This window comes from Furipterus horrens, unplaced genomic scaffold (assembly GCF_987537825.1).
Source record: "Furipterus horrens unplaced genomic scaffold, mFurHor1.1.pri manual_scaffold_5, whole genome shotgun sequence".
In the NCBI taxonomy this organism is placed as follows: Eukaryota; Metazoa; Chordata; class Mammalia; order Chiroptera; family Furipteridae; genus Furipterus; species Furipterus horrens.
This window is the reverse complement of record NW_028327175.1, coordinates 201,515,408-201,539,893: the sequence shown is the minus strand read 5'-3', so window position 1 is coordinate 201,539,893 and position 24,486 is coordinate 201,515,408. Positions and strand designations below refer to the sequence as shown.

At 61.2% G+C, this 24,486-nt stretch overlaps 1 protein-coding gene and 1 long non-coding RNA gene across 2 annotated transcripts in view; both read right to left on the bottom strand.

Moving 5' to 3' along the window:
* Window positions 1–24,486, bottom strand: part of MGMT (O-6-methylguanine-DNA methyltransferase) — a 164,004-nt gene that overhangs the window by 108,584 nt on the left and 30,934 nt on the right. The window contains exon 2 of the mRNA XM_090279590.1: window positions 17,478–17,613. Coding sequence (XP_090135716.1) covers window positions 17,478–17,602 — 125 coding nt within the window. The 5' untranslated portion in view covers window positions 17,603–17,613. The remainder of the gene's footprint in view (window positions 1–17,477; window positions 17,614–24,486) is intronic.
* LOC150010788 (uncharacterized) lies at window positions 15,401–17,467 on the bottom strand. Its single transcript, XR_016511426.1, has 3 exons — window positions 16,468–17,467; window positions 15,922–16,033; window positions 15,401–15,818 (listed from the first exon to the last, which is right to left on the bottom strand). It is a non-coding gene; the product is annotated as an uncharacterized LOC150010788 (long non-coding RNA).

Below are 24,486 nucleotides of genomic sequence, written 5' to 3'. Positions count from 1 at the left end.
CAAACTGGGGGACTGGGCGGTGGAAGGACTTCCCGGCCAAGCGCGCGGTGCACCCGTGACTCTTAGGGGTGCGGGGCCGCGTCCCAGAGATGACGCGATGACCAAAGGGACACGCTAATCACGCCCGGCCGCGTGCGGCCCGGGGCGCGGAGGGAACGCAGCAGCAGCCCCGCCCGCGCTCCGTAAACAGACGCGTCTGCCCGCAGCAGCCCTAACGGCCGCCCCCGGGCCCGCGGGCTCCTGCAGAATTTTCACATTAATGTCTGTGGTGCTAGAGAACAGGCAGAGTCCTCATACATTTAAATTTACACCTCATGAAAATTCTTATTAACTAAATTTTCCCCTCAATACTTGCAGGTCAAGAATCGATGAATAGTCAATTTTTTTCAGTCAAAATTAAACAAATCATAAAAAATGGCATAATTTCCAGCACTGCAGATTAGATTTAGGAGGTAATATCTGCCAGATATGAAAAACAGAACTCATTACGTTGCACTAAAATAATTCTCACCGCAGTATTTTTATTCACTTCATCAGCTTCACTAGTTGTGATCGGTTCAGACAGTATTTCATGAAATAACTCGGTTTACAAACAGAGTCCGCAGGCCCCGTCCCGCGGCCCCTGGGCGCGGGGTCCCCTTGGCCGGAGCCGCTGGCTCTGCCTGAGCGTCGAGCCCCTGCACACGGCACGCCGGGTGGGCCGCCACCCCGGAGCCGCCCGGTCGGAGGCCCGCGTGCAGGACGGGCCACCCCACCTGCCGCAGCCACGGAAGGAAGGGGGTTTGATGGGTTGCTTTGTCCAAACAAAACCGAGTTAAGAACACAAGGGAACGTGAGGCCCTTTGTTCCCGCTGCAAAGCTTAGGTTCTCACGCTGTTTCGGCTCCGGTTTAGTTACTAGCGACAGGGGGACCGACGGCGACATTCGAACGAAGCAGACGGCAGCGGCCGTGCGCGGGGGCGCGAGGACGGTGGCATGGTCAGTGGTGGGGGGGCGGCGGAGTAACTTGGGGCAGAGAAGCGGAAGTGCCCCGCCCCCACTGCCCCCCCTTCAGAGAAAGGAGGCGTGTTTCAGCGTCAGCTGCAGAGGAGTCGGCGGGAAGGGACAAAGGACACGCTCCTGACACTGTCCCTCTCAGGACTGTGCGTGGTTTACTGCCTTGTAACGCTTCTGAAGAGGAACCCCGAGCCCGCACGTGCACACCGGGCGCAGCGGCTCTGAGCACCAGCGCATCCCTGCCAAGAGCGGGTGCCTCCGGCGGCCCCGCCCGGCCCCGGACTCCTCGTCGCCCTTCCCTTCGGCCCCATCTGCAGGCCCCCGGTCCACCTCGGTCCCTCCGGTCTCACAGGGCAGGGCGGAGGCGGCGGCAGCGTGGCCGTCACCCGCTGTCCCAGCGCGGTCACAGGGCAGCAGGGCAACAGCCGTCGGACCTGGGCGCACTGCCCGGGAGACCTGCCTTCCGCCGGGGCCAGGGAGCCAGTCACTGCACAGCCTGACGGCGGCCGCTGCCGCCGGGCCGGGTGGTGCTGGGCTCTCGAGTCGCGCGCAGTGACGCCAAGTGCGGTGAGCACGGCCCCCGCCATCACTGCCACGGCCCCCGTGACCGTCACTCCCGGCCAGGTGTCTTCCGGACGTCTGAACGCTGGGAAGCAGGCACAATGGAAGGACCAAAGCAAGCGCGTGGCAGGGCCGGAGCGGGGCCCAGCGGCCAGACCCTGCAGCTCGCAGTCCACGCGGCCAGGACGGAGCCCAGGGCAGCAGCCAGGCGTCTCCCGCTGCGGTGACAGGGCGCAAAGGCCACGTTTGAAAAGCGACCTGTACAGCAGACAGCAGAACATCCTGAGAGCTGGTTCCAGGGTGTAATCTGATCAGCGGGACAGGAAGCCCGCAGAGGCAGATGCTGCTGCTGCGGCTCCAGGCGCCTGCAGGGAGGAAGCGGCCCCGGGCGACTTCCGTCAGCAGGCAGGGTGACCTGATGGCCAAGGAGGGGCGGCGAGCAGCAGCAGGCCAGCGCCACCGCACTCCCGACACCCCCGCCCCCTGCGGGACCCCGGGAGCCCTGCTGCAGCTGCTCCGTCCTCCTCTCCTGGGCTGCCCTGACCCCGGGGGCTCTGAAAGGGACTTTAAAACAAGTCCAAAAATTGGTCATCGGTGGCAAATTTCTAGAATTTCTACCAAAGCATCTCAGGGAGCCTAGAGTTTCTTTTTTTTTTTTCTTTATAACTGTCATATAACCAAGTTTTGGACCAAGATCAGTTTTTTTAACCTGGAGTGGAGCACAGTGTAAGTTCTGTGGGGGTTCCTTAGAAATGTCTGACTCTCAAACCCCAGGACATGTGTCCCTGTGCCGGACTCCAAATGAGACCTCCCAACGCGGAGGCAGTGACTGCACCGAGACAAAGGCCCATGGCCCTGTGACTCCCACTGCTGTCCTGCTTTGTGCCCCCTGCTCCCTGTCAGGGCGGCACCAAAGTGATACTTCCCACCTTGGGACTGACAGTATAATCGGAGTCCTTAAAAAAGGAAAAGGGGACCGAAGGGCCCGCAGGAAACCCGGAGGACGCAGAGCCGGGTCTCGCCTGCGAGGGGCCTGGCTCCAGGGTCCAAGCCCAGGGAGCACGTGCACTGAGGGCCCCAGGAGCCCACGCCCCCGGCCCCGTCCTGACGTCGGGCCGACCGATGTGGCTCTACCTTTGCAGGGAGGCTCCCGCTTCACGCCGCTCATTTTGTTTTAAATGCCTTAAACGGCGCGCGGCTTAACGCCCCGGAAACGCACAACACAGCACGGCCTCACTCCCGAGCCAGGAGGACGGATCCGAGAAAACCTCCACAATTTGGCTTCCATATCTCTGAATTGGTGTTTCAATGACAGATGTTTGTTGCGGCAAAAACCTCTGTCAGAACAAAATTAGGTGATCTATCATTTTAAGATATGGTCTTCATATACTGTTTACTCGAAGATATCACTTGCCTCAAGCCAATTTTGACCAAGAACATTTTGTGATATGGAAGTGATTTGTATATCATCATTTTTGTGATAAATGTAGCTCTTGAACACAAAATAACCCACATTCCACAGTATTACCGTTCAAACTCCTGCGCCAGTAAATCTGCACGAGGGCTTTTATTACTGCTAAGAGCCTGCACCCAGACTGCAGCGGGCTTCCTCCGAGCGGGCTGCCCCTCGCCTGCCTTCGACGGGAGACAGCCCCCCGGCGCCCGGTTTGGGGCACCCGACACCCACATGCCTCCTGTGCTTTCAGAACCGCCTCAGGGACGTGGCACCCTCCCGAGGGCTCCAAGGTGTCGGGGACTCTCAGAGGCACCTGCCAAACCCCGCGGCTCACCGGCAGGCGTGCGCTGTGCTGGACAAAGCCACTGGCTACCCAGAGGCCTCTCCCCCTGGGCCTGCAGTGGGGACATGGGCTGGGGGCAGGGGGATGGCTAGGAGCGGTCACTGCTCTGGGAGCAGCAGACAATGTGCCCCTAGGGGGCCAGGAAAGGCAAGGGGACAGACCTGGGTGCCAAACACAGGCTGGAGGAAGGGTGGGAGACAGCGCGGGGAAGGGCGTCCAGGTCGGTGGCGGCTGGTGTTCAGTGGATGGCATCTGATTCCAGTGAAAAGGGACCATCGACAGTGCCACTGACCCTCTGTCCAGGTTTCTCACCTGGAAACGCCAACTGCATGGACCGCCCCACACGGAGCCGGGGGTTCCCGACATGCGTGTGGGCACAACGCAAGGGCGGCTGCACTGTAGGTCCCTCGCTGCCCGCCAGGGAGACACGTGGCATGGCCCTGGCATTGATCGTCACCACCGCCGGACTGCGGAACTTGTCACTCAGTCCGTGCCGCACACGGGACCCTGCCGCAGCCCCTGCAGGAAGTCGGTGCTGGTCCCGGCGCCCCGGCCCCAGGACCCCCAGCCGCCCGCCAAGCAGGGAGCGCAGAGCGGCCCACACCAGCGGCAGCGGGAGCCGCGTGTTCCACGCCTTCTGGCCTCGGTGCTTCCCGCGCCGCCCAGTGCCGGCCGAGCGTGCGCACAAAGACACCGGGGTTCCTAACTGTCCAGCTCTCCCACGGTCTCCCTCAAGGCCCAGCGTGGCCGGCAGCCAGACCCTTGCATCAGAAGTATTTAGTGCCCCCCGCGGGGCTGCAGGGGAGAACAGGGCAGACCTGTGCCCGGTGAACTCACAGCTGGGCAGCCGCAGGTGTGAGCAAAGGCCCCAGAGGCTTCCTGCTGGGAAGTACCTTGAAGGGCGTCAGGTACTTGAGAGACAGTGGGAAAGCACTTCGGAAGGGGCCCTGGGAAGCCACAGCAAGGGGGGGGCACACAAAGGACCGCAGGGGCCGGGGGAGGTGACGGATGGTGGCCGCGATGAGAGGGGCACAGTGAGGCAAGAAGGTGGGTGTGAGCGGTGCTTGGCTGGGCGGGGGCGGAGGGACGGCTGGATGGCAGGGGCAGGGGTGGGATCTGTCAGGGGACGGAGCGCCAGGCTGGCGGTGCACAAGCCACGGGGACTCGGAGAGGCGCTGGGGAAGAGGGGGAGGAGCAACAGAGGGCAGAGGAGGTACAGCAGGTGACATGGGGGAGGAACCGGCTCCCCCACCCCCTCTGTGGGCTGCCAGGCCTTCCTGTCCCCGGGGGCCCCAGCACACACAGCACTGTGACTGGCCCAAAGCCGCCCAGCCCTCAGGATTGCTGCTTCAGGCCTCTTCCGGGCACAGAGGGCAACAGGGACAGGAAAGAGGGACGAGGGGTCAGGACGTCACCTTGCAGGTGACACACCGCGCAGCAGCCGAGGGTCGTCCTCAACCACGGGGGCTGGGACCAGAGAGCGCCTGTCCTCAAGGGCACAAGGAGGACCCACCCTCCTGACGACCGAGCAGAGGCCGCAGCCCAGCAGGGGTTTGCGGATCAGAGACACAGCCACGTGCGGGTAATTTCCAGGTTAATACCTTGAACTGTACTGCAGTTCTCCACACGTGAGCGACCCACGGGTGACAGAAACAAGAGTGTCTGATTCCTTCCATTTCAAAGGAAGTCACCTCTGCAAAGTTTCCGATTTAAAAATGGCCTCCTGTAATAGTGAAGAGCTTTTAAGCCCACACAGGAGATGCCATCAGACAGAGCATCGGGTGCAGGGGACAGAGTGGAGCCTGTGGTCACAGCCCCGCGTGGGAGAGCTGCGACCTCCGGGCAGCACAGGGACTCTGCCGCCACTGCCACAGGTCCCTCCGCAAGCCCGGGGCTGGCCAACCCCACAGTCCGAACTCCACCGGAAACACGGACCCACGTGCACTTGGACCACACGCAGCACGGGGGACACGCACACGCTCGCAGGGGGACGACCGGGGACCTTGCAGACCAAGCAGCTTTAGCCCAGAATGCGTCTGGGCTCCTGCGTGCTCCTCCCCAAATCGTGAGTTTTGGCCTTCACTTCGTTTTAGCAAAGTGAGGAGAACAGGCCACACGCCGCGCTCGGGGCTCCCAGGCAGTGAGCAGTGGGGTCAGGATGCCGCAGCCCGTCTGCTTGGCCTCCCACCCAGTGTTACCCGGGCCCCAGCCAGCATCACCCTCGCCAAGCACGGTTCACAGAGCAAACCTGGTCCCATCGATACACCATCCCCCTTATCCACAGGGGGTGCATTCTCAGACCCCCGGTGGATGCCGGAAACCGTGGATAACACTCAACCCTAGAAGTACTGCTTTTTCCTATACATACATTAAACATGAAGTTTAATTCGTAAGCTAGGCACAGTAAAAGGTTAACAGTAACTATAAAGCAGGACAGTTATACGAATATACTGTAATGAGAGTAATATGAATGCGGTCTCCTCTCCCTCAAAATACACAGCACACGAGAGGGCCCGGCCTGGGACGTGGGGTGGCACAGTGCCCACGCGATGTGAGGAGGGGCGGGTGGACCACGGAGATGCTGCTGGACTGCGGACGACCACGGGTGTCTGAAAGCTGGGAGAGCGGAACCGCGGACGGGGGCCCCTCTGCAATAAGGAAGCCACGCTGTGTTCCCGCCGCTGGAGAAGGAAAGCTGGCCCAGCCTCCGGGCCCGGGTAGAACTGCCTTCAAGGTTAAGAATTTTACGTCTGTCACAAAAGTGCTCATCACGTTTAATGCAGTTTTTCCAGGAAGTTCTGTCTCTGCTCGGTGTCCTCTGATAATAATCCCCAGGTCACTGTACACAGGACATCAGGGCTTCCCATCACTGAGAAGTGGGGAGAGCCAAACCTAGAGCGGGTGAGGCGCCAAGGTGGGCGCAGGGGCACGGCCCCGCCCCGCCCCCCGGGTGACTGTACAAACGCCGCACGCAGACGGTTGTGCGATGCGTCCCACATCAGCTGTAAAGTTCAGGGGGACGGTGACGGAGTGCCTGAAGGGTTTTGGTCACGATCGGGATATAACCTTTTACAGCGAGTCTTGGTCCAGTAATAAAACGCTTTATTCACCCACCACTCCGAGGCGGATGGAGCCCGGCCGGTCCCCCGTGCCTGCCGGCCCGGTGTCTGCACGCTACGCTGCTCCAAAGGGACGCGGCCGTGCTCTGCTGTGTGGGAGGGTCCCCATTACACAGCTCATTACAGGTGCCCCCAACTCTCAGACAACTCTCAGCTGACGACGCGGGGCTGGCGACGTGGCTAATGAAGTATAAGGCTTCAGCAACAAATCATTTACAAGTGCGGGGTGCGGCACTGCTAATGGAGGAAGTTTTTAATCGTAAGCAAATGTAATCATTTATGTTAAGCAGCCCATGGGCCTGGTCAATGGAGCACAAACAGCCATTAAGCAAAGACTATGGCAAGCAGGAGGGGACTGCAACATTGCAGACACAGCAGTTTATGCCGCTTGGAGCCGTGAATCCACGCGGGCTTGGGAAAGGGGGCCCGGCTGCCCACGGGCGTCCTCCTCCGGTGGCCGCGGACCCCAGGCAGCGGAGGTTTCTGCCGACAGACCGGGCAGCCGCTCGCCGCCCGCATTCACAGAGCCGTGGTCCAGCGACGTGGGACTGGGGCAAAGGGCTTGAGCTCTGCGCTCCCGCCTGCGCACCTGCGGACGCAGCGTGACCACACCCCAGGCGAGCACAGAACAGGTAAGACAGGCAGCTCCTGTCCCCTTCACTCGGGGCGAACATAGCAGTCGCCCCTGCTGGGCAGAGCGCAGCCAAGGTCAAGTATCCAGGGGTGCCTGGCCTCTCCTGCCCTCCTCACTCTCCGCCTCACCCCCTCTCCTGGACCCGTCCTGCTCTGCCTGCTGCTGGGAGGGACTCCAGAGCAGACCGCCCCCCTGTCTCGTCTGCAGTAGACAGGGAGGAGCTAATAACCAAGGAAGGAAAGCGAGGTGCCATGAGGCTGGAGAATCCCAGGTTGAGGACAGCAGACACACACTCCTGAATCCTTAAAAATACAAAGACACTACTTGGACACAGATGTTTGGGGCCACCTTCCTGCCCCCCCGCACTCCCGGCAGAAAGGACCTCCCGGGCCAAGGAGACAGCTGCCGCCCATTCCCACCACGTCCCTGTGACAGCACGCGGCCAGATGGGCAGGAAAGCAGCATTCCGTCTCCAGAAATCACTTTAGAAAACCGCCTGAAAATCCCCGTTTCTGACAGGAGACACCGGGTGTTGTGGGTGAGCCGCACGTCCAGACGCTGCCACTGAAATCCCGGTGCAGCCACACGAAGGGACGCTGCGGGCAGAGTGCAGCCTCCACACTCCGTGCCTTGGTGGCAGAAGGAAACAGTCCGCAGGCCGTGACCAAACAGGCCCAGCGGATGCGGGGCCACCAGCTAGCCACCCAGTGATCGATGCTTCTGTCCTGAATTTACGCCCTAAACCAGCAGGACACAGAGAACTCATGTAATTTGATGTGACACGTCTAAGTTCTGTGCACACAGTAGGCACGCGGCTGCCGTGCACTCGGGGAGAGAGTAGCTGGGTCAGAGAGTCGGCTGCTGCTTCTGCAGACAGAACCCGCGTGTACGGAGAGGTGAGCCGTTCGCGCAGAGGGCGGAAGAGCGCGGGACAGCGTGTCTGCACCTCTGGATGACAGGATGTGCGGGGATGGCTCCCCCTTCACCCCCGAGCCAGCACCCGGCGCCGCCGCGCAGACCTGCGGGGTCCGTCCCGTGCCTCCATGACAAAGCGCCTCTAAAATGAACAGGTGTCTTTCCTTTTCCAACGTGGCAAAGTGCAGCTCATCAGGCTTCTTTACGTTACGCACACATCTTCGAACTGCGAAGAGAAATTCCTTACATTATCTCAGGCTCCACCGAGTCCTTCTTCTTCCACCGGAACGCGCCACTGGGCCGAGCCTGCCGCCGCCGGGCGCGGCGCTGTGGGTCAGGGACGCGCCGCGCTCCTCCGCAGGATGATTAATGAAGGCGCCTTTCTCACAGAATGTCAGACTCTGCCTTTTTAACAACTGACCTTTCATAGAATCCTACTGAACTCATAATTCCACTTTTGTCCAGTTTCTTATTAGAGGCGTTAAAATTAATACTTAGGGGAATGACGCGGAAGAGGCGGGCGGTAAATCTCGCCACGCACCGGCCTCCGTGCCGACGGTCCAAGGAGCAGCGCCTGTCCGCCTCCACGAACCCAAGCGTCCCGTGAAACCCTGTCCTTTCAAAAGGCAACTTAAGGGCAGCTGGAGGACCACTTTGGAGAGCAAAAATGAATATTTTGAGAAAGACTTTAAAACTCTGCAGTTTTTTTAAAGGACCTAATCGAAGTGTTCAGTTCAATCATAAACTTAAAAGAATGCCCTCTTTTCCGTTTCCTTAGACATCCCTGATACCTAAAATGCTACGTGGCGCAGCGTCCTCCGAGCCCACATTTCTCTCAGAACTGACAATTTAATAACCCCTCAAGGCAACACCACACCAAGGCCACTTACTTTACAGTGGGATCGCATGGAAAAAGTTAGTCGCTATTACCTCAAGAGCTCACCCCTAAAATGGTAAAAAAAAAGAAGAAGAAGAAGCCTGGGAAGCGAAGCTAGAACAGGGGTTTCTCCTAATTATCACTGGGAACAGCAAATTACTTAAGGACTCAATTTCTTCCCCTCGCCAGCCACTTCCGCTCTCAGACGTACCTAATTTCTACAAATCCCTTAAGGGCCCGAACTAGTTTTAGCTTCAAAGATCTTAGGGGACCCCGGGGCAAAGGAAGAAGGAGAGTACATTCAATTATTCGTTCTTATTAAATATTTGGGAGCAGTCACCTGAACAAGGCCTGGAGCTGCAGTACACAGGTAGACGGGCCCTCGAAGTGCAGTCAACAGGCCACGTTCGCTTCATCACCCTGGTCACCAGCCTGTCACCCGGGGGGAGGGCCGGAGATGCAGGTACGCCAGCTCATGGGGAGGGGGAGGGGTGGATGAGGACACCGGCTGGTGGTGTGGGGGCGGGGCCACTCCCAACGGGCGCTGCCCGGGAAATCACGCAGCCACCCCGCCGCTGATCGGAAGCCCCAGTGCCAACTGTGAGGATGGTGAGCACCCCCATCCCAGCGGTGGGACGAGAGCACAGGCCCAGAGCGGAGCGGACGGGCCCGCAGCAGGCGGGGCAGCCCCTAAGAAGGGTGTCCAGGATGGAAATGGAAAATGAGAGGAGGCGAGGAGAGGGAACAGGGGCGAAAGGATCGGACACACTTCATGCGGACGCCGCCTCGCCTCTGTCTGCACAGAAGGGCAAGCGCGGAGCCTATAAAGCCGGAGGCGGCGTGGCGGCGCGGCGGGCGCCTCTCCTCGGGCCCAGCGCGGGGTGGCGGTCACAGAGAAGACGCGCTGCCAGTCACACAGCTTAACTCGATTTCCAACCTCAGATGGCAGAGTCCAGGAGAGAGACCGCCATTTAAAGGGGGGAAAACGGGAAATTAGCTAACTCAGGCGGAAATGGCACGTCCCCCACCAGGCAGCGCGGTCACGGACAGCAGAAAGGCAGAGCCGAAGGGAGGGCTGGGGCCTGTCCTTCAGGCTCCCAGACACGAGAATTCCGGGCCAGGGCGCAGAACACTGATGTTCTTCCCTGCTTCAGGGGCAACAAGTTCACAGAGAAAAAACACCCACCGAGCCTCCCGTCTGCATCCTGTAACGCGGCCACTAAGCCCGGCCTGTACTACTACATTTACCCAAAACACGCAGGATCGCAATACAGGTTTCTGAGCCGAGACCACCTTCCTGTCCCCAAGGGGGGCCACCTTATATCTGGCCATTTATCACCGACAAATAAGCTTTCGCTTTCTCAGAGACTTCTGGGCCGGAGTCCTGAAGACACAGCCGGTGCGCCCGGCCTGCTCCCGGGCCCGTGCGCAGGGGAAGGACAGCAGACGGGCGCCACAGTGACGGCAGCAAGGCGGGCCGCCCCTCTCTGAGCACGCGTCCAGGGCAAGTCCGGAGCACCTTCCGGAAGGAGGGAGCTGTACGCACCCGCGAGGACGTCTTCTAAGTCACACTGACCGAAGGCGACGGCCCCAGCCCATCTCCAAATGCCATTTTCTCTCTGCGGCAGAGAGTTCTCAGCTGGGAGCTCTTGGAACATCCGTAGTTCAGTCCAATTTGCAAAAGACACTGAGAACGAGGAACCCAGGCAGCCTGCACTCCCCACACCTGGTAGTTCGCTCGTTCCCGGAAATGTGGTGTAGGTGGGATTTTCACGTTGCAGAGGTTCCTACCTCATTATTATAATTGGGAAAAATAATGAGTGCCTATTCTATCAGAAAACCGCAAGCAACTCCCCTAATTATCACGAAAACACTTTGTAAACACCTACATAAAAATTCAAAGACTTCTGCATAATCTATATCATTTAGAACACCAATTACCTAATTATTTAACGTTTACTGAACTCATTAGCGAGTTCATTTGTGGGCCGTTCTCCAGGACTGGGAATATCAGAGGAAATTACAAGGTATTTCTCCCACGGCGGACACACCAGCAGCAACACACACAGATGCTGAGACCATGTGTCAGGGTCCTACAGTCGCGACCAGATATGATTTGGTGGCACAGACAAAAGCTGAAACAATGTGTCACCTGGTCCTCAAGATACATCAAAACTCCACCAAAGACTGTAACAAGCAGCTCAGATTCAAGACAGGCGGCACCCACGAGAAAGAGGACAGACGTCAGAGCGAGCGCAGCACTTAAACAAGGAGATGGGAGGCCGGGGGCCCCTGGGAGGGCAGGGAGGGCACAGCGTGCGTTCTGTGCCCGCTGGGGCGCCTGAATGGGCTCCCCTGGCTCGCTGGTGAGCGTGTGGATGCGGGGACTGCGGTGAGGCGGGGCGGAGCTGTTCTGTGAGCTGCTCCCGCGTTGGGGTAACGGGCGCAGAGGAACCTCGCCCTTCCCCGGTGCTAGGGACCATGGACTAACAGGGGCAGGCAAAGCACAGAGGCAGCCCGCAGACAGCAGGATGCCGTGCCCAGGAAGGACGGGCCCTCATTCACGTGCTTTGCAGAAGCTGCGAACACAGCAAGGAAGGGCGGGATCACAGACTGTCCCCCAGTCCAGAGAGCCCGAGGGACAGCTGGCCCCGATGCTCTGCAGGGACACAGAGGTACTTTGTGGAATCGTGAACGTGGCTCAGGACAAGCTGGACTCGGCAGAGCCAGCCTTCCGTCGCTGCTGGCTGTGCTGAGTAAGAAGCAGACGCCTTCGCTGAGAGTGAGCTGGGATGGAAGCCATGGGCTGCAGGGGTCGCCGCACGCCACCGGTGGGAACAAGCGCACTGTGCGCGGGGCAGGGGTGCGGGGACCTCTGCACCTCCACCTCCATTGTGCTGCTTGGAAGGAAAGTCTCCATTAAAAAGAAGGGCCCCGGGACACACAGGTTAAAGCAACGACCCCTCCCCTCAGCACAGGCCTCTGAAGTCACATTCCCGACACCCGCTGTGGGAGATGAGCGCGCAGGAGGCCAGCTGAGGCTCACACGGCCGAGCACAGAGCCCGGCTCACACAGGCTGATGGAAAGCCAGGAGGAGCGACCCTGAAGTGTTAATGATTTATCCTGGGTAACAGAACTATGGGTGGTGGTCATTGCCTTTGTCATTTTCTGCATTTGCTAAAACAAGCCTGCATTTCGCAGTCAGAACAGATGGAAACGTCATGAGCTCCCCACCTGCAGGTGGCGTGTGGCTGTGGCCCGTGTGATGCGCACACCCAGGTGCTCAGAGGAAGGCCGCCCGGGGCCCGGCCAGTGGGCACCCGGCTCTGCCCGCCCTCCTCACCTGCAGAGAAGTGCTTCCAGCTCCTTCCTCCCTCATGGCCACAAAACGGCTGCCTAGCGCCTGGAATCACATCTTCGTATGGCTGTGGCCAGAGACGGAGGAGCTGAGCGTGTCTGGCTCGTGCGCCTTGTTTTATCAGGGAGGAAAGGTCTTTCTCGGGAGCAAGCCAGACACCTGCCCCCACCCTGGTTCCATCAGCAGCCAGATTGGGGGACTAGCACTGCCACTCAGCTAAGGGCAGGCCGGGGGAGGGATGTCTTGGGACAAGCAAACAATGAGGTCCGCTGTCTCCTCCCCATGGGACCCTCCCCAGTGTTCCAATGCCAGAGCTTCCCCGCCACCATTCTGGGCCTTTTGTACATTTCTAGCCTCCCAATTATTTACTAACATTCTGTCTCTCTGAGGGTAGTCATGTCTCTTCTTCATTCGAGCACCAGGCTGCTGCGAATGTGACAGAAAAGCTCAATGAGTGTTTGACACGGAGAGTTCTAACTCTGCCTCCTGTGGCGCACGCAGGGTGGTCGAGACCCTCGCTGCTGTCCCGTGCAGGCCCCGCACGCCCGGGAGGCCTGCCGGCGCCGCCGCCCGCTGCGTTAGGGGGCACTCCCTTTGCCGCAGTGAACACATGGAACCGTGGATCTGACTTCGGGCAAATGATACATTTATCTCAATTCACTTGAACGTAACATAATATTACTAATATTAATAACTTTAGTTCTAGAAACTGTACCAACTCCCCAAAGACAGAGTTCTTGACCCAAAATGTCAGAGGGCACTGAACTAAGAAATGATCTACTGATGTGAATCATTAAGTTGGTTTGCGTTTGCTCGCTGAGGCCCGGCAAATTAAACCGCGCGGGGGAGGTGGGGGTGGGGCAGCCGCCGTGCATGGTTAAGGGGAGACTTGGTGGATCTGAGCTCTATGTCATTAATTTCTCCACTTTCCCTCATTAACAAGTAAAATGCTTTTACTGCTTGAAAAGTTTTAATAAATAGAAAAAAGCTGAGCAGCTGACATAGTTTTTAATGTAATATACAAGGGCTTTTAATATTTTTACATACATTAATGAAGACGCCAGGAAGAGCTGCTACAGGGCTCTGTACACGTGGAAGACAGCGTCAGGCCGGAGAGGACCCTGACTCGTGTCACCTCGGGCCTGTGGGCTTGGGCACCTGCCCCGCAGCCCTGCGGTGGGCGTCCCCAGAGAGCCCCTCCCCTTCACTCACGGCCCCAGTGCCAGGAACAGTCACCAACAGGGTGGTCCCTCTACAGAGGGCCGATGCCTCGCCGGGGGGCCAGAAGCGCTCACAGCGCAGGGCTCTCCATGGGGACGAGACCGCCTCCCTGACGCAGGTCCAGGGCCGGCCTGTGCAGTGAGGTCACAGCACACGTGGGAGGCTTGCAGCCACACCTGTCCTGGGGACCCACACAGTCAGCAGCAGGCTTGAGAAAGCACAAGCCCAGGCCCCCCGTCCTCCTGGAACCCCTCGTGGCCCTGCCCTGTAGCAGCCGCCAGGAAAGGACTCCGCTGCCCCTTTCCCTGCAGAACTCTCCCGCACAGGGACAGGATCAGTGCCCCCCTGCCCCCACCTCGACAGGGGCCCCTGAGGCCTGCCTGCCACCTGGGGCCACGCAGCTTTACTAACATGTGTGGGAGGACTGGGTGCCCACGGGCGCCTCTCGGCTCGGGGCCCAGCCACTCTGGGCGCCAGAGGCAGGGGCGAATGTTCAACCACGTGACTGTGCTTAATGCCAGTGAGCTGCCCCCTTCAACGTGGCTACAGCAGCGAAGGCTGTCGCCCGTTTTACCACCAGGGAAGGGTGCGGCTGGGGCAGCGCCGATGCTGCGGATGCAGGCGCGGGGCGGGGGTCTCTCCAGCCTTGCCGTTCTGTCCTCCGGGAGGACGGCCACCCGCTGGACCCGCCCACGGGCCGGCCCTGCTCAAGGCCTGGACGAAACGAGGACAGCCTCCCTCTAGTTCATGTGCTGCGCCTCTGTAGCAGGCAAACAACGGAAAACGGGTTTTAGAAAGCACAGCGCACGACACACACTTCAGGTCTGCGACCCGAACGAGCCCACGGCATCCCGGGCGGGAGGGCAGGTGTCCCATGAAGCAGAGCTCTCCTGTGGCTCCGCGTGGCGGCCGTGAGTCTTTTTAACACGACACCGAAGTCACACTGTGACAAAGAAGTTCATCATCTGCAGACTGCTTAACCAGCAAAACTACTCGAGTTTGCAAACAGAGATAACTTCCCATGCAGGCAAACTCATTTCCGGAGACACAATTTATCAGAAACTAAAAGAAAAAACATCAACTCACCATGTCATATGCTAAAGTAACTTTAAGGGTTTTGTAATAATAGACGCAGGTGGGACCCACCTTAAGAACATTTTATTGCTTATATTTTAAATTCAGGAACTCCATAAATCCTGAGCATGCTCTTGGCCCTCAGATATTAAGGCTAAAAATGCACCTCTAAAGTTGTTTGTCAATTTCCTCTCCAGAAGGCAATTTACAGTTGACGGCATTATGTCTGCGGCATATGGATCTTTGGGTAATAAAGATCTGGAGAGCTCTCGGAAACTTAGAGGCAACAAAACATGAAGCTATCACATGACTGATCGCGCCTTTAGCGGGATCCCTGGAGTTGGCCAGATACAGGAAGGCAGGGCTGGAGGAGAGACACCCAGGTCCTGGGCAGAAACACCGCCCCCCATTTCTAATGCCCGAGACAGGGCACTTACATGTCAACACACTGAAACTATCGGCTTATTTCTTCCCTTCAACACACAGGCCAGTTTAATGAACGAATGAATCTAACGGCAACAACAAAAAGTCAAGGAGCTGCACTTGCCTGTTTCTGAAATACGATGTTACGGAAAAATGGCACAATGAGGCCACGTGCCGGCCCGAGGTCTGAGTCCCCGCCCCCCACCCCCGGCTCTGGTCCGTCTTCCGTCGGCACCTGGAACAAAGGTCCGCCTCTGCCGCAGCCCCTGACACCCAGGCCCTAGCTGCCCCTCCCTGACGACCCACCCTCTGCTCCTGGAGAGGACCGCACGGCTCCCGCTTCCCCGGCACCAACGGCCTGGACGTGCCCACGCCCGTGCCCATCCCCAGCCACTCGCGTGCTCCGTGCTGCCACCGCTGCTGCTGCCTGGTCACGCTGGCCCTCAGAGGTGGGCGCGGGATGACGTAGCCCTAAGCCCTCAGATGATCCTTAAAACCCAAACGCCCCTCGAGGGCAGGCCGGGTCTCAGCAGACGGTGACAGCCAAGGCAGGTTCCGCAGCTGGTTCCTGCTCCGCTCACGGGGCACAAACAGCCCCGGCCACCACGTCTCCAGCCACAGTGCCCTCCCGGGATGCCACTCGGTCCCCGGCTCTTCTCCGGAGAGGTGACAGGCTGGCCTGGATGCTGCCCCAGGTCCCTCCCAGTCTCCAGTCTCTGACCCAGGAACCCCAGCAGCGCGGCACGTGGAACGCAGGGACACCGGGCCGTGGGCAGCCCTGCTGTTTGCTGGGCAGCTCTTCACTCCTGCTTCACGGAAAATCAGCCTTTCTCCCGTTCCCTGAAAAGCAGTTCATGGCTGCGTGAAACCAACGGAGCCAACATGCGGCTTGAGAGATGCCACCCCGCCCCCAGGCCAGGTGGAGGAGGGTGGGGGTCTGTACCTAGGACGGGGACAGAAAGGGCCAGTGGGGGTGCTCCTGGTGACCCCACAGCGCTGAGATCCCCGCAGGCTCTTCCTTCCAAACTGAGGTCAGGCATCGGTACCATCACTTCCTGAGGGCAGGCGGAGGGCTGACACCTCTCCCCCTGCTCAGCCCCCCACACGCCCCACGCCCACCCCAGGCCCCAGCTGCCCGGGAACTGCGCACGAGACCCGGGCCGTGCGCGGCACTCCAGAAACAAAGGGCATGCGGCGTTGCTGGCGGTGAGAAAGGCGTCAGTCTCAAAATATTATTTCCAATAAAAATTTTGTTTACCTAGAGAAGATTTACACACATCAGAAACTTTAAGGCAAATAAGTGGCCCCGTTCTTTTTAATAAAAGCAGCGCTCGGTTATACAATAACTCTTCTTTACAGAGCCCTGAACTGGGTAAGCAAAGATCACAAAGCTGGGTACTTTTCCAGACGATTTTTAGAAAAGAAAAGCCATTATTTTAGAAAGGCTACTTCTAAAGTACCGGTAATAATTCAGAAAAGGAATAAGCACCTTCTTTTCCTCGAGTTTTAGAAGAACGCGCTTTCAGTGCGGAACAGGAAGAGGCAGGAGGACACGCCTGGCCGGGCCCTGCAGGGTGGGCGCGTGCACACACAGACACGCGCAGCGCTGTACGCGGGACACCTGCTGGGGAGGGGATGGCACGAGGCGCCTGCGTGGCCGACAGCGGCATCTCTGCCGCAAGGGCCGAGGCTGACGCACGTCCTTCCTCACGCTGCGCGCTCCCAGCGCCACCCAGGTCCCCGTCCTCGCTGACCCGCAGCCTGGAGGGTGCTCTGGCGGAAACGTGCGTCTCCTGCTTGCAGGGGGTCCTCGCCTGTGTATTCTCTTTATCTAATGCTCTTGGCAGTGCGTTTATTTGGCAGTTCAGACGAATATGGCACCTGGAAGTAGACGCCTTTTCCTTCTGTCACAAATACCGAGAGCTGCACTTTTAACCTGACTGCTCACAACCGATGAGCGGGAGAAATCAAATGTTGCATTTCAACCAAAGCGCTGAGGCGGCGTCCAATGTTTCTGTTTTGCTCTTACAGAAGGAGCTGGAAGACGCGCCCACAGCGAGAGGAACGAGTCCGGCCGGAGCATCACGCCCGCCCTCCCCGGCAGCCCCCGGGAGGCCAGGGCGCCCCTGACTGAGCCCCGCGGGCGCGAGGACAGAGCTCACCTGGCCGACGGAGCAGGGAAGGCCGGGCCCATGTGACAAACCAGGATCAGGCAAGCGCCTGCATCACCAAAGTTCCAGAGATGTCCCCACACCCGTGTGGTGAGGGATCAGCGTTCAGGGGTCATCACGCAGCCCTTCTGTGGCACGTACTTCTGTCCAGCACCCGGGGGCCCCTGACCCAAGGGTGGGCCCTGAGCCTGCTCACAGGAGGGGGAGAGTCGGGCAAGGAGCACGAGCGCCGAAAATGAAGGGCGCACAGGCGGGCGTGGCAGCGCGCTGCCCGGGGACCCACAGGAGGGCCGCCCGCTCTGCGCCCACCCAGGGGACGGTCACTCACCGGGCGTCGGGCGTCCTCCTGCCGAGCAGCCGGATGCCATGCAGACCCTGCTCACACGCAGCCATCTCGATGGGCCCCAGGGGGCTGGGCACCGTGCTGTGCCTCAGCGCGCAGGCCTCGTCCATCCCCCACGCACCTGCAGGGACCATTTCCGAGGTTAGAAAACGCACAGGAAAGAGTTGGGTCACTTTTAAACACAACAGAATCCCCGGTTATTTAAGACATGAAATGTTTTGGAATTTTTCCATGTAATGTGTCCTTTTACGACAGCTACTTTGAGGACAGAAAATGACCGTCACTGCCTAGAGCAGGAACCGGTAGCAGAGTCTCCTTCTGCCCCCCGTGACGCTTCCCTCCTCGGCCACGTGTCACCTGCGGGGGCTGGAACGAGCCCTCCTCTTCAGAAGCACCCAAGCCCAAGCTCCCCGCTTCACCGACGCAACCGACGGTTCCCAGACCGGGTGCTCGTGAACAACCACCAAAGACAAAACGCGGCCCCTGGGAGAAAGTGTCACCCCACGCACGGCAGAGACGGGCTGAGAGGCCACCGGCAGTGCCCACGGCGGCCGCGCCAGGAGGGGGTGAGCTGGGAAGCACGCGCTATCGGGACGAAACTCACGCTCCGGAAAGCTTCAAAACTCACGCGGCAGAGTCACTAAAAGCGGGGAGAAGCCAGTCGGTCGGTCCCTTGGGAGAGCCGTGGGGAGACGGGCAGCCCCGCCGCGCTCTCCTCGCCTGCGGCCTCCTCACCCAAGCCCACGTCTCCCAGGCGTCCAGCGCGGCCCACCCACGTCACGCAGGGCAAGCGGCCACAGCTGGGCCGCCGGCCCCTCCGACCCAGCTGCCGGCTCCCTCCCGGCCTCCTTCTCCACCTCTGGGTCCTGCAGGCACCTCCAGTGGCCTCCTCTTGAACCATCACCTGGCTGCTCCCACCCACGTGGAGCAATTCAGTGACGGCTCTCACTCGTGTCCCCCGCCCCGTCCCACCGCCACCGCAGGGCGGACCCCAGGACGCCGCCTCCCCCGCACACACCTGCATCGCAGGCCGCTCTCCCACCACGCAGTCCTCCACAAGAGCCCCCACCTCTCACCTACACGCAGAAGGACTTCTCGGACGCCCCTCACCCTTGGGCCCTTCCCGCCCACCCCTGCCCTCGAACAAGTCACGGCCGACTGCCGGAGGGGCCACAGCCGCAGCCCACCAGCCAAGCACCGGGTGCCACCTGCTTCTGTGACGCCTGGCTGGGACCAGACCGGCTCCATGTCTGCAGGTTGGCCGTAGCTGCCCTCGTGTTCCTGTGGCGGAGACCACTGCCTGTGACAGGGACAGCGTGGCCCTGAGACACGATCTCATGGTTTCCACGGAGAAGGTGTGCCGAGCCCCTGAAGGTCCGGGCCCCGCCCTTCCGACCTCGCCTCCCCAGCAGCAGCCCCTCCGCCCTGACACCGCTGTCCCCTCCGCTGGACTGGCCTCGCCCTGCCCGCCCAAGCCCACCCCACGAGGCCTGGCACCTGCTTCACTGGGACACCTCTCATCACCTCACCAGGGCCCCCCGCCAGGTGCTGCCACCACACCTGCATTCCCACCGGCTGCAGCCGACGGGCCCACCTACACCCTCGAAGGTCAAGTGGCGGTCCCCAAACCACAGCGCGTGTGAGCGGTACCCCGAGATGCCATCCCACGCCTCTGGCTCGAGCCGCCTCCCGGCTTTCTGTGCACCCTGGTCTGAACCGGGTCTCTCCCCGGTTCCCTGAGCCCATGGGATTCTGCTGGGAAACATCCTCAGATGCTCCCCTGACGTCAGAGATGCTCTCTGACGTGTCCCACGCCCCCAGTGTCCTGCCTTCCAGGGCACCACGCACGGCGTGTGGGACGGAGACCAGCTTCCAAGAGGGCCCTCCCGCCCAGCACTCTGCCAGCCGGGTCCGCAGCCCCTCCCACCCGGCACGTGGACTCCCTGGGCCACGCTGCCTTTCTCTGCTGTGGGGAAATGATACCTGACTCGGTGGGCACAGGACTGGCCACCGCACACGGGTACCTGGCACCCAGGACGGCCTTGGGGTTAGGCCTCCCAGCCACAAGTGACATCGTCACCAAGTGACCCTGACCTTTGACCTTGTCACCCAGGGTGCTCTACTCCCCTCTGCAGGGTTTTATCCAACATCAAAATGGGGTGTTCTTCAAAAGCAGATGGCACCCCTTCTCCCAGCTCCCTGGAGGCTTTCCTCATTTGCTGGAACCTGGAAAAACAGTTCTCCGTCCCGCCTGGCACGTCTCGGGGGTCCCCACCCTCCTGAGCTCCTGGCAGGGGCTGGGGCAGGGAGGCTGCCCTCTCGAGTCAACGACCCTCTGAAGTTAGACGCGTCTCACATACATGGGCTAAACTGCGCGCCGCGCCCCACCCCCACCCCGGGTGACGGCCCAGCCCTCCATTTCCCAAAGCAAGCTCCCAAGAGAGCGCTCACAGGGAGGACTCTGGGGCCCCGGGTGGCCTGGACATGCCGCCCCTCCTGGGAACACGCCACCCCTCCTGGGAACACGCAGCCCGCATGCCAGCACGTGAAAGCCCGAGCAGCCTCACAGCAGAGCCAGCTTATGTTTGTTTACACGGCTCCGCAAAAGTGTCCCCCACGACCCGTGCCTCCTGCCAGGCTCCGCCCGGAAGCGCCGGCCCCAGCGGGCCCCAGGCTGTTGCCCAGCAGGGCCGGGCTCCGGAGCCCCGGCAGGCCCCAGGTCTGCAGCGCCACAAGCCACGAGCCCCACCCCGGGCGGGCTCCCCAGGGCGGGCGTCAGAGGCTGGCACCAGCTAATTTAAGCACAAAGACAATTTACTGAAGGCTGTTCCTGACTCGCAGAACTTCTGGGAAGGCTGGGGAAGCAGGCTGAGAAAACCGTAGGCGCCGCGGCTGGCCCGGCCAGGCCTCAGGAAACATCTGTGGGAACGGCCAGGGACTGCAGGCATGCAGCTGCCACCGCTGCCACCGTTGCCCCTGGAGACAGGATGTTGTAGCCACCGTCAATTCCCTGCTGCCCGGCCGCCCTGTCACTGGCCTCTGATCCAAGGCCCAGACAGGAGCCCAGAGCCGGCTCGGGGGCCAGGCCAGCACACGCCGGTGCCAAGTGGCCGGGGCGCCGGCTGCCAGGAGAGCAGGCTTCGTCGGCACTGGCCCCGAAGGAGGACGGGGACCCGCATGCGGCAGACGGGACGCTGGCCAGCGCCCCAGCCAGGAGGAGGAGCCCGCGTTCCAGGCCCCAGTTCTCTCCTCAGTGGAGGAGCGACAAGGACAGGCACCCTGCTGACCTCCTGGCTCTTCTGCCGGCCATCGGGGAGAACACGGGCGCGGGTGGGGGGGAAGCGAGAGCGAGCCGCGCGAACAGGCCTTCCTGCAGGACAGGCCCTGCGTGCCCACAGGACACCCCCAATCCTCACCTGCTCCAAGAACGACCAGGAGATGCACTCGAGTGTGGGCGGAGGGGCTGGGAGCAGGCCAGGCGCAGGGCGGAGGTGACCGAGGACGCGGAGCATGAGGACCCACCGCAGACATCACCTGCATGTCCTGGCAACCAGGCTCTGCCCCCAGGCAGGACGGACTGACTGACCGGGAGGCTGTGTGCCTGGGACACGGTGGAGAAGGAAGGGTACCAGCCGGCCTGGTGTGGCCTGAGCGGGAACGGCTGTCTCTCGACCACATGGCGCCCAGCATGCCAGCACCCGCACTTCCGAGTGGGACCACGGGACGCAGGAGCTCGGCCTGCCCCGCCCAGTCCGGCAGCACGGCCCGGTCCGAGCTCCGGCCGGGGTCAGGCTGTCCTCACCTCATTGAGACCAGCTCCGCCGAAGCCACAGGCCGCCCTGAGTCCATCGCGGAGCAAGGGCAGCTCCGCCGGCATCTTGCCAAGAACCGAAAACGGGCCATCAGTTCACAACCCCTGGCAAGTCCCAGATCAGAGCTCCGAACAGTGTCACAGTCGTTGGTCATCGGTCAGGTGACACCAGAGGCAGCGGCTCCTTAGACCTCCTCACTGGGTAGGAAGAGTTAAAATCAAACCCACTTCAGCGTCCCTGACGTGAGGGTGAGCCGGACCCAGGGCCCGGCTCCTGTAGCACAGGCCTGGCTGTCACCAGTGCCTCTGGGTGACCAGGCCCATTAGTGGCAGCATCACTGGTCAGAGATGATGCACCGTGACCCACGGGCGGCTGCTCTGCCCACATGACACAGGAGCAGCAATTTGCACATCACTTTCCCTCAGCTCCGCCGGCAGGGGACCCTGAGACCCCACAGAAACCTGCATACGGCGCCCCTTCCTACAGACGACAGGACGTCTGGCTTGGTGCCCTTCCTTCACAGGCAAAAGGGAAGCTGACTGAGCACTGGGTCCCACCACTAGTGGATTGCACGTGCCCAGGACGGGAGCGCGGGGCCGTCGGGCGTGGCGAGCAGCGTGTGTGGACAGGAATCGCAGCCTGAAATGGCAGGTACATTTGTCTCATGCGCCACGGAGCTGGCCGGCGGCAGAGGGGTGGGGGATCCCCGCAGACTGGATGGGGTACTGCAGACACCGCAGGGCCTGCGGAGGCCAGAGACAGAGCAGCACGCAGTGAGGTTCAATGGCAGACGGACGCACCGGGGACGGGGCGCGTCTCCACACGGGCTGGACACAGACACGGTGGCCCAGAGGCGCTGGGGTCCAGAGCTGCGTGAGCACAGCAGACCCTGCCCGACGCCCCACACCGCGACGCGCCCCGCTCCGGGGCCAGGCCACGGCTGCGCTCCAGTGACAAGCCCACCAGGCTCCTCACACACCTACACCCAGAGGCCGAGCCTGACCCCAGGACATCAGCCAGAGGAGAAAGGCACCCGCTCCACCTGCGCACCACGGCCAGGGCCACACCGGCTCCCAACAGCTGTGGGGCCTCACAGGGAGGCTGTGGCAGGTCGGGAGGGCAGCCGCTATAGGGGAGCAGGGCCACACTTTGGGGGGGACGTGAGCAGCTGAGGGTCTTTCCAGAAAATGACCCCTTCGGAGACCTGAGTGATAACAAGGAGACGGCGGGGCGAAGGTGTACCTGTGAGGCCAGTGAGGTAAACAGGCACGAGGAGGGGGCTGGGGCGGAGTGGGGGCGTGACCAGGCCCGGCGCGGTGCGGGCAGACGTATGGCCACGGGCCACAACGCAGCCTGGCCTCGTGCTTGAGATGCAGGCTTTGAACAAGGGCGGTCCGTGGGCCGAGTCGGGAGCCCTGGCCCTGCAGGACAAGGTGTTCACGCCAGCATCCTGGGGCCGTCGCTGCTGTTCAGGCTGCGGCAGCCTGAGAGGCCCGCCGCGGCGTCCCGCACTCAGACTGGGGCTGAGCAGCGCACGTGAGCGGGGAACACTTGCTGCATCAACCAGCTGAGTATGTCAATCATCCAGTTACATTCCAGAACTCCAGGGGATGAGGGCCTATGGGGGGCGGGGGATGGGCAGGGCTGATGGCCTAAGGATTCCAGGAAGGCTTCCTGGAGGAGGTGCAGACACAGGAAAGCGAGCGGTGTTTTCTGGGGCCGGGGTGGAGGAGAGGAGTGTCTTTGGCAGGCAGGTCACAGAAGAGCTCAAGCACCTGGGGGACCTGAGGAGGCTCCCACAGCCTGGTTGCTGCACCTTTGCCCACGGCCGTCACAGCCCTGCTCACCCCGCGGGAAACTGCCTGTCCTCACAGCCCGCCGCCTCAGAGGAGCTGGACCCGCAGCTCCGGCTGCTGGCCTGGCCTTCCCAGGGCTCCCAGGCCACACTTGGGGTCCACAGCCGTCTCCCCTTTTGTCCTCTGACCGTCAGGAGCACCGACCCCGCCGTTCGCAGGCCGGCCTGCCATGCTGAGCCGACGGGCCACCCCAGGCCACAGAGCGCTGACATTAATTGGTGGCAGAAAAAAATGGATTTTTCACGCCTGTTTGGAGACGTCTGAAAAATTGAAGTGCACTTTGTTTCATCTCCCTTTTAACACGAACGGCGTTTAATGTTCGAATTAAGCAGCTGGCGCCAGAGGCTGGGTTCCCACCGGATGAAAAGCAGGAAACCCAGAGACAGACGTGCCTTCCTCCTCCTCCCCTTGCAGCTTCCCAGGCCCGTGCGCCTGCCCTAAAACCGTCCTTCCGGACCGCACCGCCGTTCTGCGCTGTCCCCTTGGGCCACTGCCGGCCTCGGGGCCGACGTGAGAGAACGCAGGACAGACGAGAAGGAGGACGTGGCCGGCCGTCCCAGCGGCACTTTGCACACAAGGCACCTGCCCCAGGTCAGTGGGCACAGGGCCCGGAGACTGAGGCCCAGGTCTTCCGGGGCGTCCCCGTCATGTGGGCCTTGGTGTTTCCTGTTGGCTGTGTGTGACGGGGACTCAGCGGACACGGGGAAGACCCACCTACGAAAGGGAGCATCTGTGCCCCTGCCTTGTGACACCAACAAAGCCACTGTGAGGTGACTGACCTCTAGTTCTGCCAGCTCCCTGCCGAGCAGAGACTGAGGAAAAGCACCAGGGAGCACCTCCTGTCCTCGGTCCTCAAGATCAGCCACCAATTAGCCACCAATCAGCCGGGCGGGTCCAACCCCTGAGACACAGGACACTTCTTACCCGTCCCTGAGGACCCCCTGCCACAGGGGAGGAGAGGGCGGCACGGAGGGCCTGACCCCACACCTGGGAAAGGACAGAGGAAACGCTGGGGAGCCCACGAGGTCCGTGGCTGAGACACACTCGTGGCGTGCGGGGCGACGGGGTCGCAGGCCGCCCTCCACAGGAGACGACCAAAGCCTGGCTCGGCGCGCGGAGCTCAAACCCCTGAAGAGCGCCCCAGACGACACCGGCACTGCCGTCTGGCCGGCCACCTCAGACGCACCCGGAGGGCGTGCAGAGCGCCACCCTGGGCCGGCACGCAATGGGTGCGGCGGCCTCAGCCATCACGCTCCCCTCCCCCTCCCCGGAAGCGGCCGGGGATCCTCCGATGGGAATGGGCGAACTGAGGAGCATCCAGACGAT